The sequence below is a fragment of the Myotis brandtii genome, unplaced genomic scaffold (genome assembly GCF_000412655.1).
Source record: "Myotis brandtii unplaced genomic scaffold, ASM41265v1 scaffold621, whole genome shotgun sequence".
Taxonomy (NCBI): domain Eukaryota; kingdom Metazoa; phylum Chordata; class Mammalia; order Chiroptera; family Vespertilionidae; genus Myotis; species Myotis brandtii.
In genome coordinates, this window is record NW_005370372.1 from 2,294,559 (window position 1) to 2,311,716 (window position 17,158).

General features: G+C 34.2%; 1 protein-coding gene across 1 annotated transcript in view; it reads left to right on the plus strand.

Moving 5' to 3' along the window:
* PCLO (piccolo presynaptic cytomatrix protein) overlaps positions 1-17,158 on the plus strand; it is a gene marked incomplete at its 5' end in the record, with an annotated part of 285,887 nt that overhangs the window by 174,860 nt on the left and 93,869 nt on the right. The window contains one exon of the mRNA XM_014528177.1: positions 13,324-13,449. Coding sequence (XP_014383663.1) covers positions 13,324-13,449 — 126 coding nt within the window. The remainder of the gene's footprint in view (positions 1-13,323; positions 13,450-17,158) is intronic.

The following is a 17,158-nucleotide window of genomic DNA, read 5'->3' on the forward strand; positions in this document are numbered from 1 at the left end:
TTTACCTTCTGTATTTGATACAATGTTGCAGTCCGGCTGGCTGAAGCCTGGCTGAATAAAGCAGGTTTCTGGGGTTTTGTTTAGCTTCTATATTTGCAACACAGTTGCTTAGAGTTGCAGCTGAGAGGCTGGCAAGTCAGGCGGGGAATGTTGGAGTCTGCCTTCACTGGAGCAAGCAAGCCTCCCTGTTCGCTTCAGTGCATGGCTGCCGGCCGCCATCTTGGTTGGCAGTTAATTTGCATATCTCAGTGATTAGCCAATGGGAAGGGTAGCGGCTGTACAGCTAATTACCATGTTTCTCTTTTATTAGATAGGATTTTTTCATCTTTAATAAGGTATAATGTACATATCATAAATGTACACATTGCAACTACACAAATCAGTGACCTTTAGTGAATTTATGAAGTTGTGCTACCTTCACCACAATCTAAAACACTGGTTTAGAATGTTTCAATCATTACAAAGTTCCCTGGAGCCTGCTAGCAGTATCAACGTCCAACACTCCTCTCCCAAACACAGGTGAGATTTGCTTTCCATCTCTGTAAGTGATTTAGAGAGATATGTCAGTATTCAGAATTGAGATAGAATGGTAGCAATAGTTTTATATATCTTTTCCAATATTAGGAAAAAATAAAAAACCATCATGTTCCACCTCAATAAAAATACTGAAAACACAATTTAGCCACCCTCTCTGTTAAATCTGCTTTAACATTTTTCAAAGAATAAGAGTTCACATAAAGGAAATTTACAATAAATAACTATCTTTCTCCAATGAAAAACAGGTAGATATTTGATATCAAATATAGATTCAACCTTAAACTAGATATGAGGCAGATACAGGAAAATCCTATGCAAGAGTTCTGCTTCCAAGAATTTGCAAGATATTTTAAATGGAACTGATACACAAAAATATGAATATTAGAAACTGTATATTGAAAATTAAAATATGTGAAACAAAATATGAGTAAGTGCATGCATGTACATGTACAGTTTTTGTACTGTATCTCTTCATTTTCTCAAAGAATTTTATCTATGGTGTAGATAAAACATCTTTTTACATTTTCTCATGAAGATTTTCATTTCTGTTTCCTCTTAGAGGTCTCAAAAGCTCTAAGCTGCCAGTAGCTAAATGCACGTATCATTCTCACCCTTCTTTGTGTATATACATAAAATGTGTGTGTGTGTTTTTGTTGTTGGATGGATGGATGGATGGATGGATGGATGGATGTATCATTCTCACCCCTCTTTGTGTATATACATAAAATATGTGTGTGTGTGTTTTTGTTGTTAGATGGATGGATGGATGGATGGATAGATAGATAGATAGATAGATAGATAGATAGATAGATAACCAGATCCTTTGTAGAATTTAATAGTGGTGAAAAGTATAAAGATTAAAATAAAAGCCATCATAATTTTATAATTTATATTTTCTTCTTTTCCTTCCTGTTTTCTTTATATCATGCATACACACACTGAAAGTTGAGAGTATATTGTAAAGGAGTTTATATACATATTTTTAATATAGTACAAGTTGCCTGGTAAATTCATTTTCCTGTCACATCAAATATTCTTTACATACTTGTGTTTGATGGCTAGTTTTTACTGTATAGATATTTACTTCAACCATTCCTCAATTGTTGGACATTATTTTGTCTTCTTCTTTTGACTATTATATACAATGCCACAATGAAAAAATGCTGCCACAGTGTTTAATATTTCCTTAAAATATATTCCCAAAAGTAAAATTACTGAGTAAAAAGGAAGGGGTATTTTCGATGTTTCCTAGACATCTTTTCTTACCAGATGAGTTCTATCAATTTGCATTCCCAATCTAAGATTGTAGTTTTTTATTTGCTGTTCACTGTAGGAATTTAAAATGATACAAATTTAAGGAAAAAATATTACCTTACTTCAAAAGGCAAATTTTAGAAACAGCAGTTTCTCCTTCTACCAAAAGCCACATTTTAATAACATTTAATATCAAGTTGATATTGTATCCTCTATTTACTAGTTAATTGCCTCATATTCAGTTGGACAGTGAGGGAGAAGTTCTTATCCATGAGTATGGTGATGGCCAAACACAGCACCTGACACCAGACAGATGAGGTCGACAGCAGTCTGTTAGTCATGTCTGTTCACGACAGGAGGGAGCAGAGCAGGACAACCATGCAGGGTCCTGTGATGATTGCAGTCAGGAAGAAAGTAAACAACCAGGAATGTGAGAGACAATCTTGTTATTTCCTTTCAATAATTTATCTACTTAATATGCAGAAGCATAGAGTATTGGTACGTGGGATTTTTGTTTTGTTTTGCTATACCACAGTGTACATAGGACCAAAGTTAGGACCAGATCATTGGTGGACTTGGAAGACAAAGAGTTGGAATTTGATTCAGTAGGGAGGATGGACCTCATTGAACCCATGAAAAATATAACCTCCTTTGTGAAGGAATGTTTTTAAAAAATATTTTGTCTACTTCAAAGTTGAATTCTGAAAGAAGCTTAACCATAATGAAAAGGTACACAAGTTTTTTTTTAATAAGTTTAATTTTCTTTGCTTGAGTCTGCACTGCTAACCTCAAATGTGGTACATCAAATAAAGAGGAACTGAAGCAACAATGTGGTTTAGTTAAAGACCCATTTGCCCGGCCTGTGTGGTTCAGTGGTTGAGCATGGACCTATGAACTAGGAGGTCATGGTTTGATTCCTGGTCAGGGCACATGCCCAGGTTGCAGGAGGCAGCAAATCAATGATTCTCTCTCATTATTAATATTCTCTCCCTTTTCCGCTCTGAAGTCAATAAAAAAATATTTTTTAAAAAGACCCACTTAACATTCCTCCAACATCATTAATGTGAACATTTCATGAGAAAAGTTTGTTTTCATAGCAGACCAAGCCTTAAAATAGGACGTTAAAGCAAATATGTCATCTCTTCTGCTTCTTGTAGAAGACAAAGAAAAATTGTGTCACCTTGAGAACATGTGCCCTGAGACCCGAAATTACTTCCTCCCCATTCAGGATGGCTTTTTCTCTTTTATTTTTATTCTAACAGTGTAATTATATGTGATTCAGTTTTCATTGTAAGCCTCTCAGATTATTTGTAGAAGTAAACTAAGTATAAATCTATATAAATATAATAAGTGTCAGGTTCAGTCTCTTCTAAAACCACAATTTCTTCCTGGTAAATTTTAATAAAGGCTTGCCTATATTTCCTCAGTAACAGAGGAAGTGTTTATTGTCAGGGCTAGTTCTACATTAGCAATATCACTTCTGCAGACATCTGTCAGGATAAATATTGCTTGCACAGTCATGCTCCTGCTAAGGACCTGACCTTATAGGCTATTCTTCTAACTGAATAAGTTAGCACACTTTTCTATGCATTCTAAATAAAATAAAATAAAATAAAAGGAATTAATTGATTCTGTGAGGAGAAGATGAAGGCATTCAAGGTGTTCCACTTAGAGGAGAGGAAAATAAGTGGTAATATTAATGAACTTGAATGGTATACATGTAAAATGTATATGAATTGGCTATGGGAAAATTGGCAATAAGAAATGAGATTCAATTAAAGAATAAGGATTTTTCTTGACCCTCTAGAATATTTTCTTGACAATTAGATTGCTGAGCTAATATGTAGAGAAGAACAAGGAGTGGGAGTCAAGCAAGAAAATGGGCTCTCGTTAGCTTTTTTCCGTGCTGGACAACCAAGGCAAGTTCCTAACCTTCCTTAGCCTCAGCTTTTCTGTCCAGAAATGGTATGGATAGTACCCAATATGAAAAGTTGTAGAGAAAATTTAAAATATCTATATGCAATTCATATTTGTAATACAAATGCTAAAATTTAAAAAAATGATTTAAAAATGTAAAACTAAAAAATAAAACTAAAATTCATTCATTAATAGAAAAATAGAAATACAAAACAAGCATAATCTTTTCCAACTAATTAGTTGTAACTACAGATTAAGTTATACTGTATGTTTTGTGGGCTGCCTAAGCCAGAAATGTATTTTTTCTTCTCAGTCTTGACTGAGAGATGATGTTTCCCGACATTTTTTTTAATATCTTGGTAGTTTCTCCTTTTAATAGCCTGATTTCAATCTATTCCATCACTCTCCTCTATACAACTGAGTGAGTGAAAGAAGGGCTGACTGTGCTCCTCCCAAACCCATCCTTTGTGATTCTCAACCAGGTACACTAGCACTAATCAAACACGAGACACATCGCTGAGTCATTCACTTGGAGTGAGAGTGTGGACCCCACTCTAGCTTTCCCATATATTAGATGTTGCCTTGAGCAACTAACCTTGCAAAGCCTCATTGTCTTTATGTGTAAAATACAGGATATTGCCCAAACGGTGTGGCTTAGTGGTTGAGTGTTGTCAACCTATGAACCAGGAGGTCATGGTTTGATTCCCGGTCAGGACACATGCCTGGGTATCCATCTCAATTCCCAATGGGGGGCAGGAAGGAGGCAGCAGATCCATGATTCTGTCTCATCATTATCATTTCTATATCTCCCTCTCCCTCTCTGAAATCAATAAAAATATATTTTTAAAAAATACAGGGTATTTGTTTTTTATTTTAAGAGCCAATGAGTTAATGTAATTAAAGGGCATTTTTTAAACATACAATACAATACAATGCAAATCTACTATTTTTAGCATCATTATCATTGATGCATTAGCCCCACTTGGGGGAAAATAGGCATCTCAGTACTCCTCTATTCATTATTCATTCAGTTATATATTTGGTTCTGCTTAGGTGCCATATACTTGCTACATGCACTACACCACAAACCCAGCATTGCAGAACTGATACACAGCTCTTGTTTTTGAAGGGCAAAAGGCTACTTTTCATGGCCAATTTCCCTTTCATTTCTACCCTCTATCACTACTCAATCATTGTAGTAACTACTATAAACACAAATGTTCCACAAGTTTGCTACCAAGTTAATGTCCATATATATATTGTATGCACAGGAAACTTAGAATACAACTTTTATTTTTCTATTTTCTATTGGTGTGTAACAAGTTTAATTGCTTAAAGCAACTTATTTACTATCTCGCAATTTTTACGGGTCAAGAATCCAGGCATGGCTTAACTGGGACCCTGGTCAGGCTCTCACAGGGCTGCAATCTGTGTGTTGGCTGGGCTGTTCCTGTTCTGAAGCTTGGGAATCTTTTTCCAAGCTCACTTGGTTATTGGCAGAATTCAGTTCTCCCAAGTTGTGGGACTACATTCCCTGTCTTCTTGCTGGCTCTCAGCCAGTAGCCACTCGCAGCATCTAGTCACCCTTCAACACCTTGTCATGTGGCCCTCTCTCAGACCCTCTCGCACATTGCAGATTACTTTTTGCAAGCCCAGCAGAGATTCTCATTGTAGTCTCTGTAATATCTACTAATATATCTACACTAATAAAAGAGAAACATGGTAATTAGCATACGACCGCTACCCTTTTCATTGGCTAATCAGTGAGTATATGCAAATTAACTGTCAGCCAAGATGGCGGCCGGCAGCCAGGCACTGAAGGGAGCATGAGGCCTTGCTTGCTGCAGACTCCAACTAGTGCATATTTTTCATAATTTTATAGGCACTAGAAGGTGTGTGCTCTTTAACAAATATTGGTTTCCTTCACCCTACATAGTTATTTTGAGATTCAACACAAATTGTGTACTGTGAATTACTACTTTAATTATGTGTCTATGACTTTGGTTATTTCCAGGTTTGGGGTATTATAGAGAAATCTGCTGGGCATATTGTGTTCAGTTCATTATCTAGATGTATGTTTTACTGCTCAAACTGTTGTTGTGTAGGTGAATGTTTTACATTGTAAGATATGTGGAACTGTGATCTAAAATGCTTATTTCCTTTGCATTCCCACCCACCCAGAGTAATGAAAATTCCCGTTTTTCTGAAACTCTGCCAGCACATATGATGGTAATTTTTTTTTAAATACTAGCCCAATAAATGAGTATAGGATTACCTCACCTTTGTTTTACTTTCATTTACCTAACAATTTTTGATGGTGAGCATTTGTTTCATACATATATTCACATTGTCTTTATCATATTTGTTAAAATGTCTGCTCAGAATCTTTTAACAATTTTTAAAATGGATTTATTACCTGGAGAGCATTATGCTAAGCAAAATAAGCCAGTCAGAGAAAGATCAGTATCACATGATATCATCATTTGTGGAATATAATGAACAGCATAAACCAGCGGTTCTCAACCTGTGGGTCACGGCCCCTTTGGGGGTTAAACGATCCTTTCACAGGGGTCGCCTAAGACCATTGGAAAACACATATATAATTATATATTGTTTTTATGATTAATCACTATGCTTTAATTATGTTCAATTTGTAACAATGAAATTGGGGGTCACCACAACATGAGGAACTTTATTAAAGGGTCGCGGCATTAGTAAGGTTGAGGACCACTGGCATAAAGTGATGAACAAAAATACATTCAGAGACAAAAGCATCAAAGAGACCTTCAAACCTCAGAAAAAAGGCATGAGAGGGTGAGCGGGGTTTGGAGGATAAGAGATCAGCCAAAGAACTTGTATGGGTATAAGCATAATTAATGGGCACAGACAATGCGGGAGTGGAAGCCAGGGTGGGGGAGGAGGGTTTCGGCTGGAGAGGTCAAAGGGTTGAAAATGGGACATAAGTAATTCTTTCAACAATAAGAAATTAAAAATATAAAATGAGCCCTAGCTTGTTTGCCTCAGTGGATAGAACATCAGCCTGTGGACTGAAGGGTCCCTGGTTCAATTCAAGTCAAGGGCACATGCCCAGTTGTGGGCTCCATTCCTAGTGGGGTGTGCACAGGAGGCAGGCGATCAATTATTCTCTCTCATCATCGATGTTTCTCTCTCTCTCTCTCTCTCTCTCTTTCTCTCCCTCTCTGAAATCCATAAAAGTATATATATAAAGGCTAATACGCAATGTGTCCCTTCAGGAGTATGACTGGGAGACCAGGAGTTTGATCGCTTGCTATGACATGTGCTGACCACGGGGGGCGGGGGGGAGCTCTGTGGAATGAAGGAAGGCCCCAGCCAGCAGCCAGGGAAGGGAGGCCCCAGCCAGCAGCCAGAAGGCCCTGATTGGCCCTGATCACCAGCCAGGCCTAGGGACCCTACCTGTGCACGAATTTCGTGCTCTGGTCCTCTAGTATCATTACAATCATGGTTGTGACCATCACGTCACCTTTGTCAGATCTTATTGGTAGAAACAAGATCTGCACTAAAAGGGAGGGTGTTATACAGGAAGGGAGGGTGTTATACAGGACAGTGTATGCCTGCTACAATCCTCTATTATGTCCAGAAGTACAAAATAAACACTTATTACTCAATTTTGAATTAGAATAGTATTAGTCCTTCTTATGTTATATAAGTAAAACTGACATTTATTTTGGATAGCACATTATAGCATTAGAGGAATATAAGTTTAAATTATTTAATTTCCAATGACATTATAGGATTACTTAAGTGTCTCCCCTAATACAACAATTTTCTTTAACACATAGTAAATGCCTAGTGCCAGCCTGTCATTAATGAGCTCAATAGCTAAACAAGTAACTAGGAAGCCCATATCTATAAATTGACCCTATCTTCTAATTTATAACATCCACTTTTATATCAAAGAATCATTTTGTTTTAGACCCTCCGTATGATTAAATGGAATAATTGTTTTTATTAGATATAGTTGACAGGTAACGTTATATTAGTTTCAGGTGCACAACATGATGATTTGCTATCTGTACATATTGGAAAATGATCACCACAAAAGTCAAATTAACACCCATCACCATATACAGGTACAAATTTTTTTGGTAATGAAAACTTTTAAGATCTACACTCATAGAAACATGATATACAATATAGTATTATTAATATAGTTATTATGCTGTACATTATAGCCCATCCTCACAATTTATTAATTTTGTAGCTAGAGGTTTGCATTTTTTAACCCCTCACCCATTTCCTGCAACCCCCATCTTTACCCTTCCACCTCTGGTAATCACAGATCTGTTCTCTGTATCCATGAGTATGGTATTTGTTGTTTTTTGTCGGTTTCATTTTTTTTGTATTTTTTTTTTTGGGGGGGGGGGTTCTAGTTTTTTTTATTAGAGTCCTCATATAGTGAGAAGAGACAGTATTGTCTTTCTCTGACTGACTTCTTTCACTTAGCAAAATGCTTTCAAAGTTTATTCATGTTGTCAAAAATGGCAAGATTACCCTGTGGTGTTTTTTTTAATGACTGAATAATATTCCATTGGGTACATAGACCACAATTGTTTTCTCTATTCATCTGTCAATGGGCAGTTAGGTTGCTTCTGTATCTTGGCTATTGTAAATAATGTTACAGTGAACATGGGGATGAATATATCTTTTGAATTAGTATTTTCATTTTCTTCAGATATACCCAGGTATGAGATTGCTGGGTCACATGGTAATTCTATTTGTAATTTTTTTGAGGGAATTCCATATTTTCCATAATAGCACACAAATTTACATTTCCATCAATAGTGTACAAGGGTTCCCTTTTCTCCTCATTCTCACACATATTTATTGCTTGTCTTTTGTAATAGCCATTCTAACAGTTATGGAGTGACATCTTAAAGTGGTTTGATTTGCATTTCCTTGGTGATTAGTGATGCTGAGTACCTTTTCGTGTACCTAATGGCCTTCTATATATATTCTTCAGAAAAATGTCTATTAGATTCTCTGCTACTTAGTTGTATATTTTTTATATATTTTAGATATGAACTCCTTATTACATATTTTATTTGATAATATTTTATCCCATTCAATTGGTTGTCTTTTCATTTTGTTTATGGTTTCCTTTGCTGTACAGAAGTTTTTTTATTTTGATATAGTTCCACTTGTTTATTTTTGCTTTTGCTGCCTTTGCTATCAAATACAAAATATCATTGCTGAGACGGATATCAATGAGCTTATTATTTATGTTTTCTTCTTGGAGTTTATGGTTTCAGGTCTTACATTCAATTTTTTAAATCCATTTTGAGTTCATTTTTATGTGTGTTATAAGATAAAGGTTCAGTTTCTTTCTTTTGCATGTGACTTTCCAGTTTTCCCAATTCCATTTATTGAAGAAACTGTCCTTTCCCCATATAATATTCTCATATTCTTTGTTGTAAATTAATTGATCATATATGCATGGTTTATTTCTTGGCTCTCTATTCTGTTCCATTAATCTGTGTCCATTTGTATGCCAATTTCCATAGCTTTTATTGTTATAGTTTTGTAATATTGCTTGAAATCAGGAAGCATGATGCCACTAGGGAATATATTTTATTTTTAATTGCCTTTTATAGAAGTATCATGCAGACCCCTCAAATTTGGTTTTTATGCTTGTAATTTTGTCATTGCCTTATATAAGCTAAAATAAAGGGGAACAGTCCTTATGTTATTGCATGACTAAAATTTGCATGAAGGGTGGCAGTCCTGGGAAATTTTCTTGGTGGGAATTATTTCTGAAGTGTTTTAAGAAGAGTAAAGTCTGTGTACTTTTAGTATAATTTCTTTACCAGTATAGGCATCATCTGCCATTTAAAAGATGTTTAAAAATCTAGAATACTAGTGTCTTTTGATATATCTTTGTGACTTGTCTTTTTATTTCCCATGCCAATGGTCATTTCAACCCTATGGCAAGCCAACTTGGACCCATCTCATCCAGTATGGTCTTTGAACACCATGTATCATTTTCATCTTAACATTGTTCACATTACTTAGAAAAGATAAGTATGAACTTTCACTCATGGAAATGAGATAAAATATTCTCAAATCTTTCATATACATAAAAGATACATATTTAAACTAGGAAAAATGATACTACAGAGTAATTGGATGGATTAGAAAAAGCTCATGGGAATTGCCGAGTTTGTAATTTGATGCTCAGGCTTAGAGTTCGATTCAAATTGGCATGAATCTGGTATTGCCATTTTGATGTTGCTGGAAACAGTCAAGTGTGGATTGTCTTTAAGGCAATTGATGTGCTTAATTGTGTTTGTAGGAATCTTTTTCTTACAATGAGCAAAAATTAGTAAAGATAAAGGACAAATAGTGAAATATTATTTAGTTCTGAATGTTCAAGTATTAATGAATTAAGGTAGAATTTGGCAAGATACAAAGATGTTACAGTGCTTTTTTAATATATTTAGTTTATTTTCCTAAACATTTACCTGGATAATTTATAACATAGAAATTAGTAGGTGAAAGAGTATAAAAATAAACATTCACAGCCTTACTCAGGAGTATAATTAACATATAAACTATAAAAATAGATTTAATTGGACTATCTTTCAGAAACTTTTGCATTAGTCTTAGTACTTTATTAACATTAATATTTATAATTCTAATCTTTTCTAATTATAATCTTCCTTCTTCTTTAGGCCAATTAATGACCTGACTACATTTATACAATATATCTTCATTTTGTGATAACTTTTTTATGAATGATAAACTACTATTAATTTAAAGACTATTTATCACTGATAAAAAAATATTGCTTTCCTTGATGTTTAGATGTGGAATATGATAGTGTTGAAATGAAAAGTATTTTAATTTTGTCCAAACTTAATGCTTTTAATTATAACATCATAATATTTTCATGTATTATTTTAGTGATGAAAATAACTATTTGTAATATTTTAAAATATTATAGCTTTTAATATAACATGTTAATAAATAAATATTAATGTAGATTTAAATGCAACTTTAAATGAAAATTTAAAGATTGTTGTATGCTCATGTTTATTTTATGCACAGTTTATTTTACTTTACTTTTTATTTCAGTTCTTTTGCGGTATAATGTACTTACAATATTATAAGGTAATTAAAATGTACATCATGGTTATTTGACTTATGTATACATTGTGAAAAAGTACCCTCTATCTAGTTAATTATCACATTCACTAACTCATATTTTATCTTCTTTGTGTGTTAGAATATTAGTTTTGGTCTCTAAGCAAATTTCAAGTATACAATACAGAGATATATGTACCCCTATCCTGTGTTCATTGCAGCATTTTTATGGTTGCTAAGACATGGAACTACTAATATACACACACACATACACACACACATGCACACACACACACACACACACACTCTAGAGGCCTGGTGCATGAAATTTGAGCATGGGTAGGGTCCCTAGGCCTGGCCAGCAATCATGGCCGATCATGGCCTTCCAGCTGCCAGAGAGGGCCTTCCTTCATTCCATGCTGTCCCCTGGTAGTCAGCGCATGTCATAGCAAGCTATCAAACTCCTGGTATCCTGGTTGAACTCCCAAGGGGACACTTTGCATATTAGCCTTTTATATATATAGACTAGAAGCCCGTTGCAGGAAGATTCCTGCAAGAATAGGGCTTCGCTCCCATCTTTTCCGCTGCTACCCTGCCCTTCTCTGCTGCTGCTACCCCGCCCTTCTCTGTCGCTTCTCTACCTCCCCTCTCTGCCGCTTCTCTCCCACCCATCTCCGCTACCTCGGCTCCGTTACTTGGCTTCCTTCTACGGTGTCTTCAGTCTTCGCTCCCAGCTGGTATATGCAAATTAGCCGCCATCTTTGTTGGTGGTTAATTTGCATATCGCGCTGATTAGCCAATGGGAAGCATAGCGAAGGTACCGTCAATTACCATGTTTGTCTATTATTAGATTAGATAATGGAATACTACTCAGCCATAAGAAAAGATGAAATACTGCCATTTATGACAACATAAATGGTTTTTGAAAATATTGTACTAAGCGAAATAAGTCAAACAGAAGAAGTAAAGAACCATAGGATTTCACTCATATGTGGGATATATAACTGAAAGAAAAAAAATTAACTAACAAATTAACTAACAAGAGAGGCAAACAAACAAAAACTCATAGACACAGATAACAGTATGGTGACTACCAGAGGGAAGGGGGTTGGGGAGTAGTAAAGGTGATCAAATATACAATGATGGGAGATTTGGCTTTGAGTGATGGGCACATAATGCAATATACAGATGATGTATTATAGAATTGCATACTTGAAATCTATGTAATTTTATTAACCAAAGTCACTCTAATAAATTTAATTAAGAAAAGATTCTCTCTTTATCTGTAACCTTTGGCATTTTAATTATGATGTGTCTTAATGTAGACCTTTTGGGTTTATGTTTATTTCTTTCTCCAGGTTAGAGAAGTTTCAGTCATTATTTCTTTAAATAGGTTTCCAATTCCTTACCGTCTTTTTTCTCCCTCTGGTACTCCTATGATGCCAATTTTGTTGTACTTTAAATTGTCCCAGAGGTCTCTTAAACTATCCTAATTTAATTTTTTTTTCTTTTTGCTGTTCTGATTGGTGTTTTCCACTGCCTTGTCTTCCAAATCACTGATTTGATCTTCTGTTTCATCTAATTTACTATTGATTACTTCTAATGTGATATTGATTTTAATAATTGTATTCTTTATTTCTGACTGGCTCCTTTTTATGTTTTTTACCACCATTTTTATGTTTTATGTTACATTGTTAAACTTCTTACTGAGTTATTCTACTCTTTCCCTAAATTCATTGAGCATCCTTAGAACCAGTGTTTTGAACTCTGCTTCTGGTAGTTTGCTGGTCTTCATTTTGCTTAGTTTTTTTTCTGGAGTGTTGTTCTTTTCTTTACTTTAGACAAGTTTCTTTGTCTCCTCATTTTGGCTGACTCCCTATGTATGTTTCTATGTATGTGTTTGTTTCTAGGTAGATCTGCTATGTCTCCCAGTCTCAGTAGAGTTGCCTTATGTAGTAGGTATCCTGTGGAGGCCAGTGGTTCAATCTCCCTAGTCACCAGAGCCAAGTAAATAATAATGCATATGTTATGATCATGTTTGCACTTTGTCAATTATAATCATCTGTACATTTGGATTATGTCATCTCAATTTATGGTAGTCTTTACTGTCTTTTTGTAAGCAAAATGCTCCTTAGTTTTATAAGTAAATTGTATGCTCTGGAGTTTCTTACATTGGGAACATATTCATATAAATTTTTAAATAGCTGGTTAATAGGGACAAAGTCTTATTATGTTACTGAAGATAGCTGAACTTAAAAAGTATTTGTTAATATCAGGTTAATTATTACAGCTCCTACTAAGATCTCAGAAAGTTCTATTTTATATAAACTACTATGGAAATCAGAAAAATGTCCTTTTGTTATTGGTGTTCAGTTCCAGTATCCATGTTCTAGTTAACTTCTGGGCAGCAAAGCCCACTTTGCACCTTATAATTTGTGATAATTGTTGTCCCTTCTTAAATTATTAATAAAATTTTTTGCTTCTTCAATACAGGTAATGGATTAGGAATTAAGATTGTGGGTGGTAAAGAAATCCCTGGACACAGCGGAGAAATTGGAGCCTATATTGCCAAGATTCTTCCTGGGGGAAGTGCAGAACAGACAGGGAGACTTATGGAAGGTAAGAATAAGGATGTTAAATAAAACATATGAACTCATTAAAAATGAAGCAATTTAATATGTAAATTTTCTATTTTTTTACTGTCTAGGAAAGCCTTTTCTTACAGTTAATTGTAAAATTCTTACATAGTAGTATAGAAGATATGTCCATAACTATATTCATTTTATGTTCAATTGCATTGTCCTTTTGGCAAGTGGTTTGCTATGGGAATATGTTGCTTAAGAAACAGTAATTAGTCAAGATTCTTTTACTGACCAGCACAATAGTATAAATAAAAGGTTCTTTGGTTGTAGAGATTAATGTTTCATAAATTACAAGAAAAATAATATTGAAATGAGGGTCATAAAAACATAAGATGATTCAGTACATGTTAAAGTCATGTCAGCAAATTGTGGATGACCCAAGTGCAAAATCCATCTGTTGCCTGTTTCTGTAAACATGGTTTTATTGGAGCTCAGCCAAAATCATTAATTTACTTATTGATCATGGGTGTTTTCCCACTACAATAGCAGATCTGTATTCACAACAGAGATAGTAGGTCTACAAAGCCTAAATCATATACTCTTTGATCCTTTATGTAAAAAATTTGCCAACTCCTGTGCTAGGTACTGTCTACTTTAGGTAACATTCACCTTGTTATGTCATAATCATTTTAAAATAATGAACTTTACAGATGTACCGAATGTCCCATAACATTTATATTTGATCAGTTTCTTTCACTAATATATTACAGCTTGATTTTCAAAATGCATAATGATAATTTTCACTTGTTAATTAGATGATGCAGTCATTTGCTTTTTCCAAACCATATCACAGATAATAGTTTGGAAGTTTTCAGTGGTATTGTTTATAATGAACATTTTTTATCATAATGTAGCCTCAACCTATCCTTTTATTTTTGCTCTAAATTAAATACTTATTTGAGAAAGTGTTTTTCTGTCATTTTAGAGTTTAATAAAATGTTGCCTGTTACTGTTTAAATTTTTAATTATGTTAAAATTATTTACTGTAATGTCTTTAGTGGAATGTATTGGAACCCACCAAAAAGTTTCTGGATATTTTGATAGACTATTAGAATAAACACAAACTTGAGGAAATATTTATTCACTACAGTGTTCTGCTGGAAAGAGTCTGCACATCTCTTCCCAACTTCACATTCAGTGTCATGACATTGATAGCTTGAATTGGCCCTAGTGAGAGTATCTATAGCACAGGAATAGGCAGATGCTATACATCAGGCCATTTTGTTTGTTTGCTTTTTTGTTGGTTGGTTGGTTAGTTGGTTGTTAGAATGCCAGTATACCAGGATATCACCAAATATGTAGCTATTCTAATAGTATTCATAAAACGAAGAAAGTTAGCAGTGTTAGCCAGATAGTTAAATGGACTAGACCAGTGGTCGGCAAACTGCGGCTTGCGAGCCACATGCGGCTCTTTGGCCCCTTGAGTGTGGCTTTTCCACAAAATACCATGTGCGGGCGCGCACGTACAGTGCGATTGAAACTTCGTGGCCCATGTGCAGAAATCGGTATTTTGTGGAAGAGCCACACTCAAGGGGCCAAAGAGCCGCATGTGGCTTGCGAGCCGCAGTTTGTTGACCACTGGGTATGAATCAAGATAAAATAATTATGAGCAAATCACTTGGTCTGTATGAATTGTCTCTGACTGTCATCCTGTCATACTCAATGCTACTCTTTTGGTGTTGCTAGTTAAGATACAGGAACTGAGACTCATGTTTAAGAATGGTAGTGTTATGATTGCTCTCATATAGCATACTCCAGAAGAAATGAATATGCTATTTTATTTTAAAATGGAATATGCAGCAATGACTGTGCATGATATAATTTGAAAGAGATATGAGAATGATTTCAAGATAAAATTACCCTTCTTTATACTTACATACTGGAAATTGGCAAGTGCTACAAATTGAGATGATTTTAAACGCAATTTCAACAAAGCATACTGTGATGAAGTAATGTTCCTTGTATGTGGTAGCTTATGTGGCCATTTAGATTCATAGATTTAAATTAAAATGAGATACAATACAAACTTATTCAAGAGAGAAAATTGAAGTGCACCTTTGATTTTACAAACACAAGGACTGCCACTGATTAGAGTCCAGTTCTTGCATAACCCACACGCATAATTTTTTATTGATAATTTCTAGCTTTGCTTCATTCTTAGAACATAGGTAGTTTTTCTGTTAGGATTATGATATTATTTTTACTGTCAAAACTTAGAGTCTGACTTTGAAACATGAAATATTTTTGAGGAGTAACTTTGACATATAATAAATCATTTACTTTCTTCCATCCTTGTGTTCTATGCCACCAGGCTGCTGCTAGAAGGCCGTCAGACCAAATGTCTATCCATAAGCATTCACTGTGTTTAGACCAGTACACTCTCTTGTTTTATATATGTATCTATGTGTGTATGTATTATAAACTATTATGTGTGTAGTTATATATAGATATTTTTATATATAGTTGTTAATATATATGTATATTATTTATGTTTTGTCCATAATTATGTGTTTCATTTATCCATGATATCTTTAGAGTCCTCAGCCTCAAAACCCTAATATATTATTACAAAATTTCAAAGTAGTAAATTGGTTGAGGCACAACTCTGCCTGATGTGAAGAATTTCTATAATAATACCAATTTTTTATCAATAGATTTTTTAAATTTTTCAAATACTTTTCATGACTGTTGATTTTTAAAATTTATTTATTGAAGGTAATAAAAATGGGTAAATTTCCATGAAATTAATTTTTTTCTAAGAAAAATTTATATATATATGAATAGATAGATAGATGTTTGTGTTTTTGTGACTTAACTTCTCCATCTATATAATGAATACCAGGTAGACATAGGGGTTGATTTGATTTCTTCTGAGTATATCTTTCTGCTTTTATGAATGCAAAAGTATAAAGACTGAGCCTTTATGATTCAATATTTTCTTCCAGCTGATTTAATACATGACTGACAATTAGGTGACTATAGAATTCATAGACTCTACATTTTTCTCCTCAAAACTATGAAGCTGTTGGTCAGAAACCGTTTGAGTCCATTGTTTTTTCTAAGTCTGGTCATTTCTCCTATAATAGGCTTTACAGACTCCTTATGTTCTGACATGTTAATACTCTTGCAGTACTAAATTGCGTAGACTCTGTTAATTTTTGGACGGCAAGAGTATTTTCCAATTTCTTCTAGCTTTTTATCCTCTGGATTTAAAGCATACTGACCAGTCATGTAGGTTTTCTGATGTTCATAAGCCAAATGCTATTCTGAAAGTACTCTCCTTATGTAACTAACATTAAATGGATAAGAAAAAAAATCCCAAGTATATTTTCTGAGTCACTGCTCTGTTTATTTTTTGAAAAGAAATTTTTATTCAACCTCTTTTTGAAAAATCTTTCTGAACAAGGCTGTCTGTCTTGTTAAATAATTTAGGAGAATTTTATGTTTCAGAATGCTGAGAATTAGCAATAATTATTACTCTACTCAATAAATTAGGCTACATTCAAGAAATTAGTTTTAAAACATTCCTAAAAATAAAACCACTCTTTCAAATAAAAAAAAAAAACATTCCAAATATTACTTTGTATGCCATCCCCTGAAATAATAAAAAAAAAGACAGGTGAAGAGTGTTCCATTAATCAAAATTTCCTGAACCAATCTTTTAGTATTATAACAATCTGCAATGA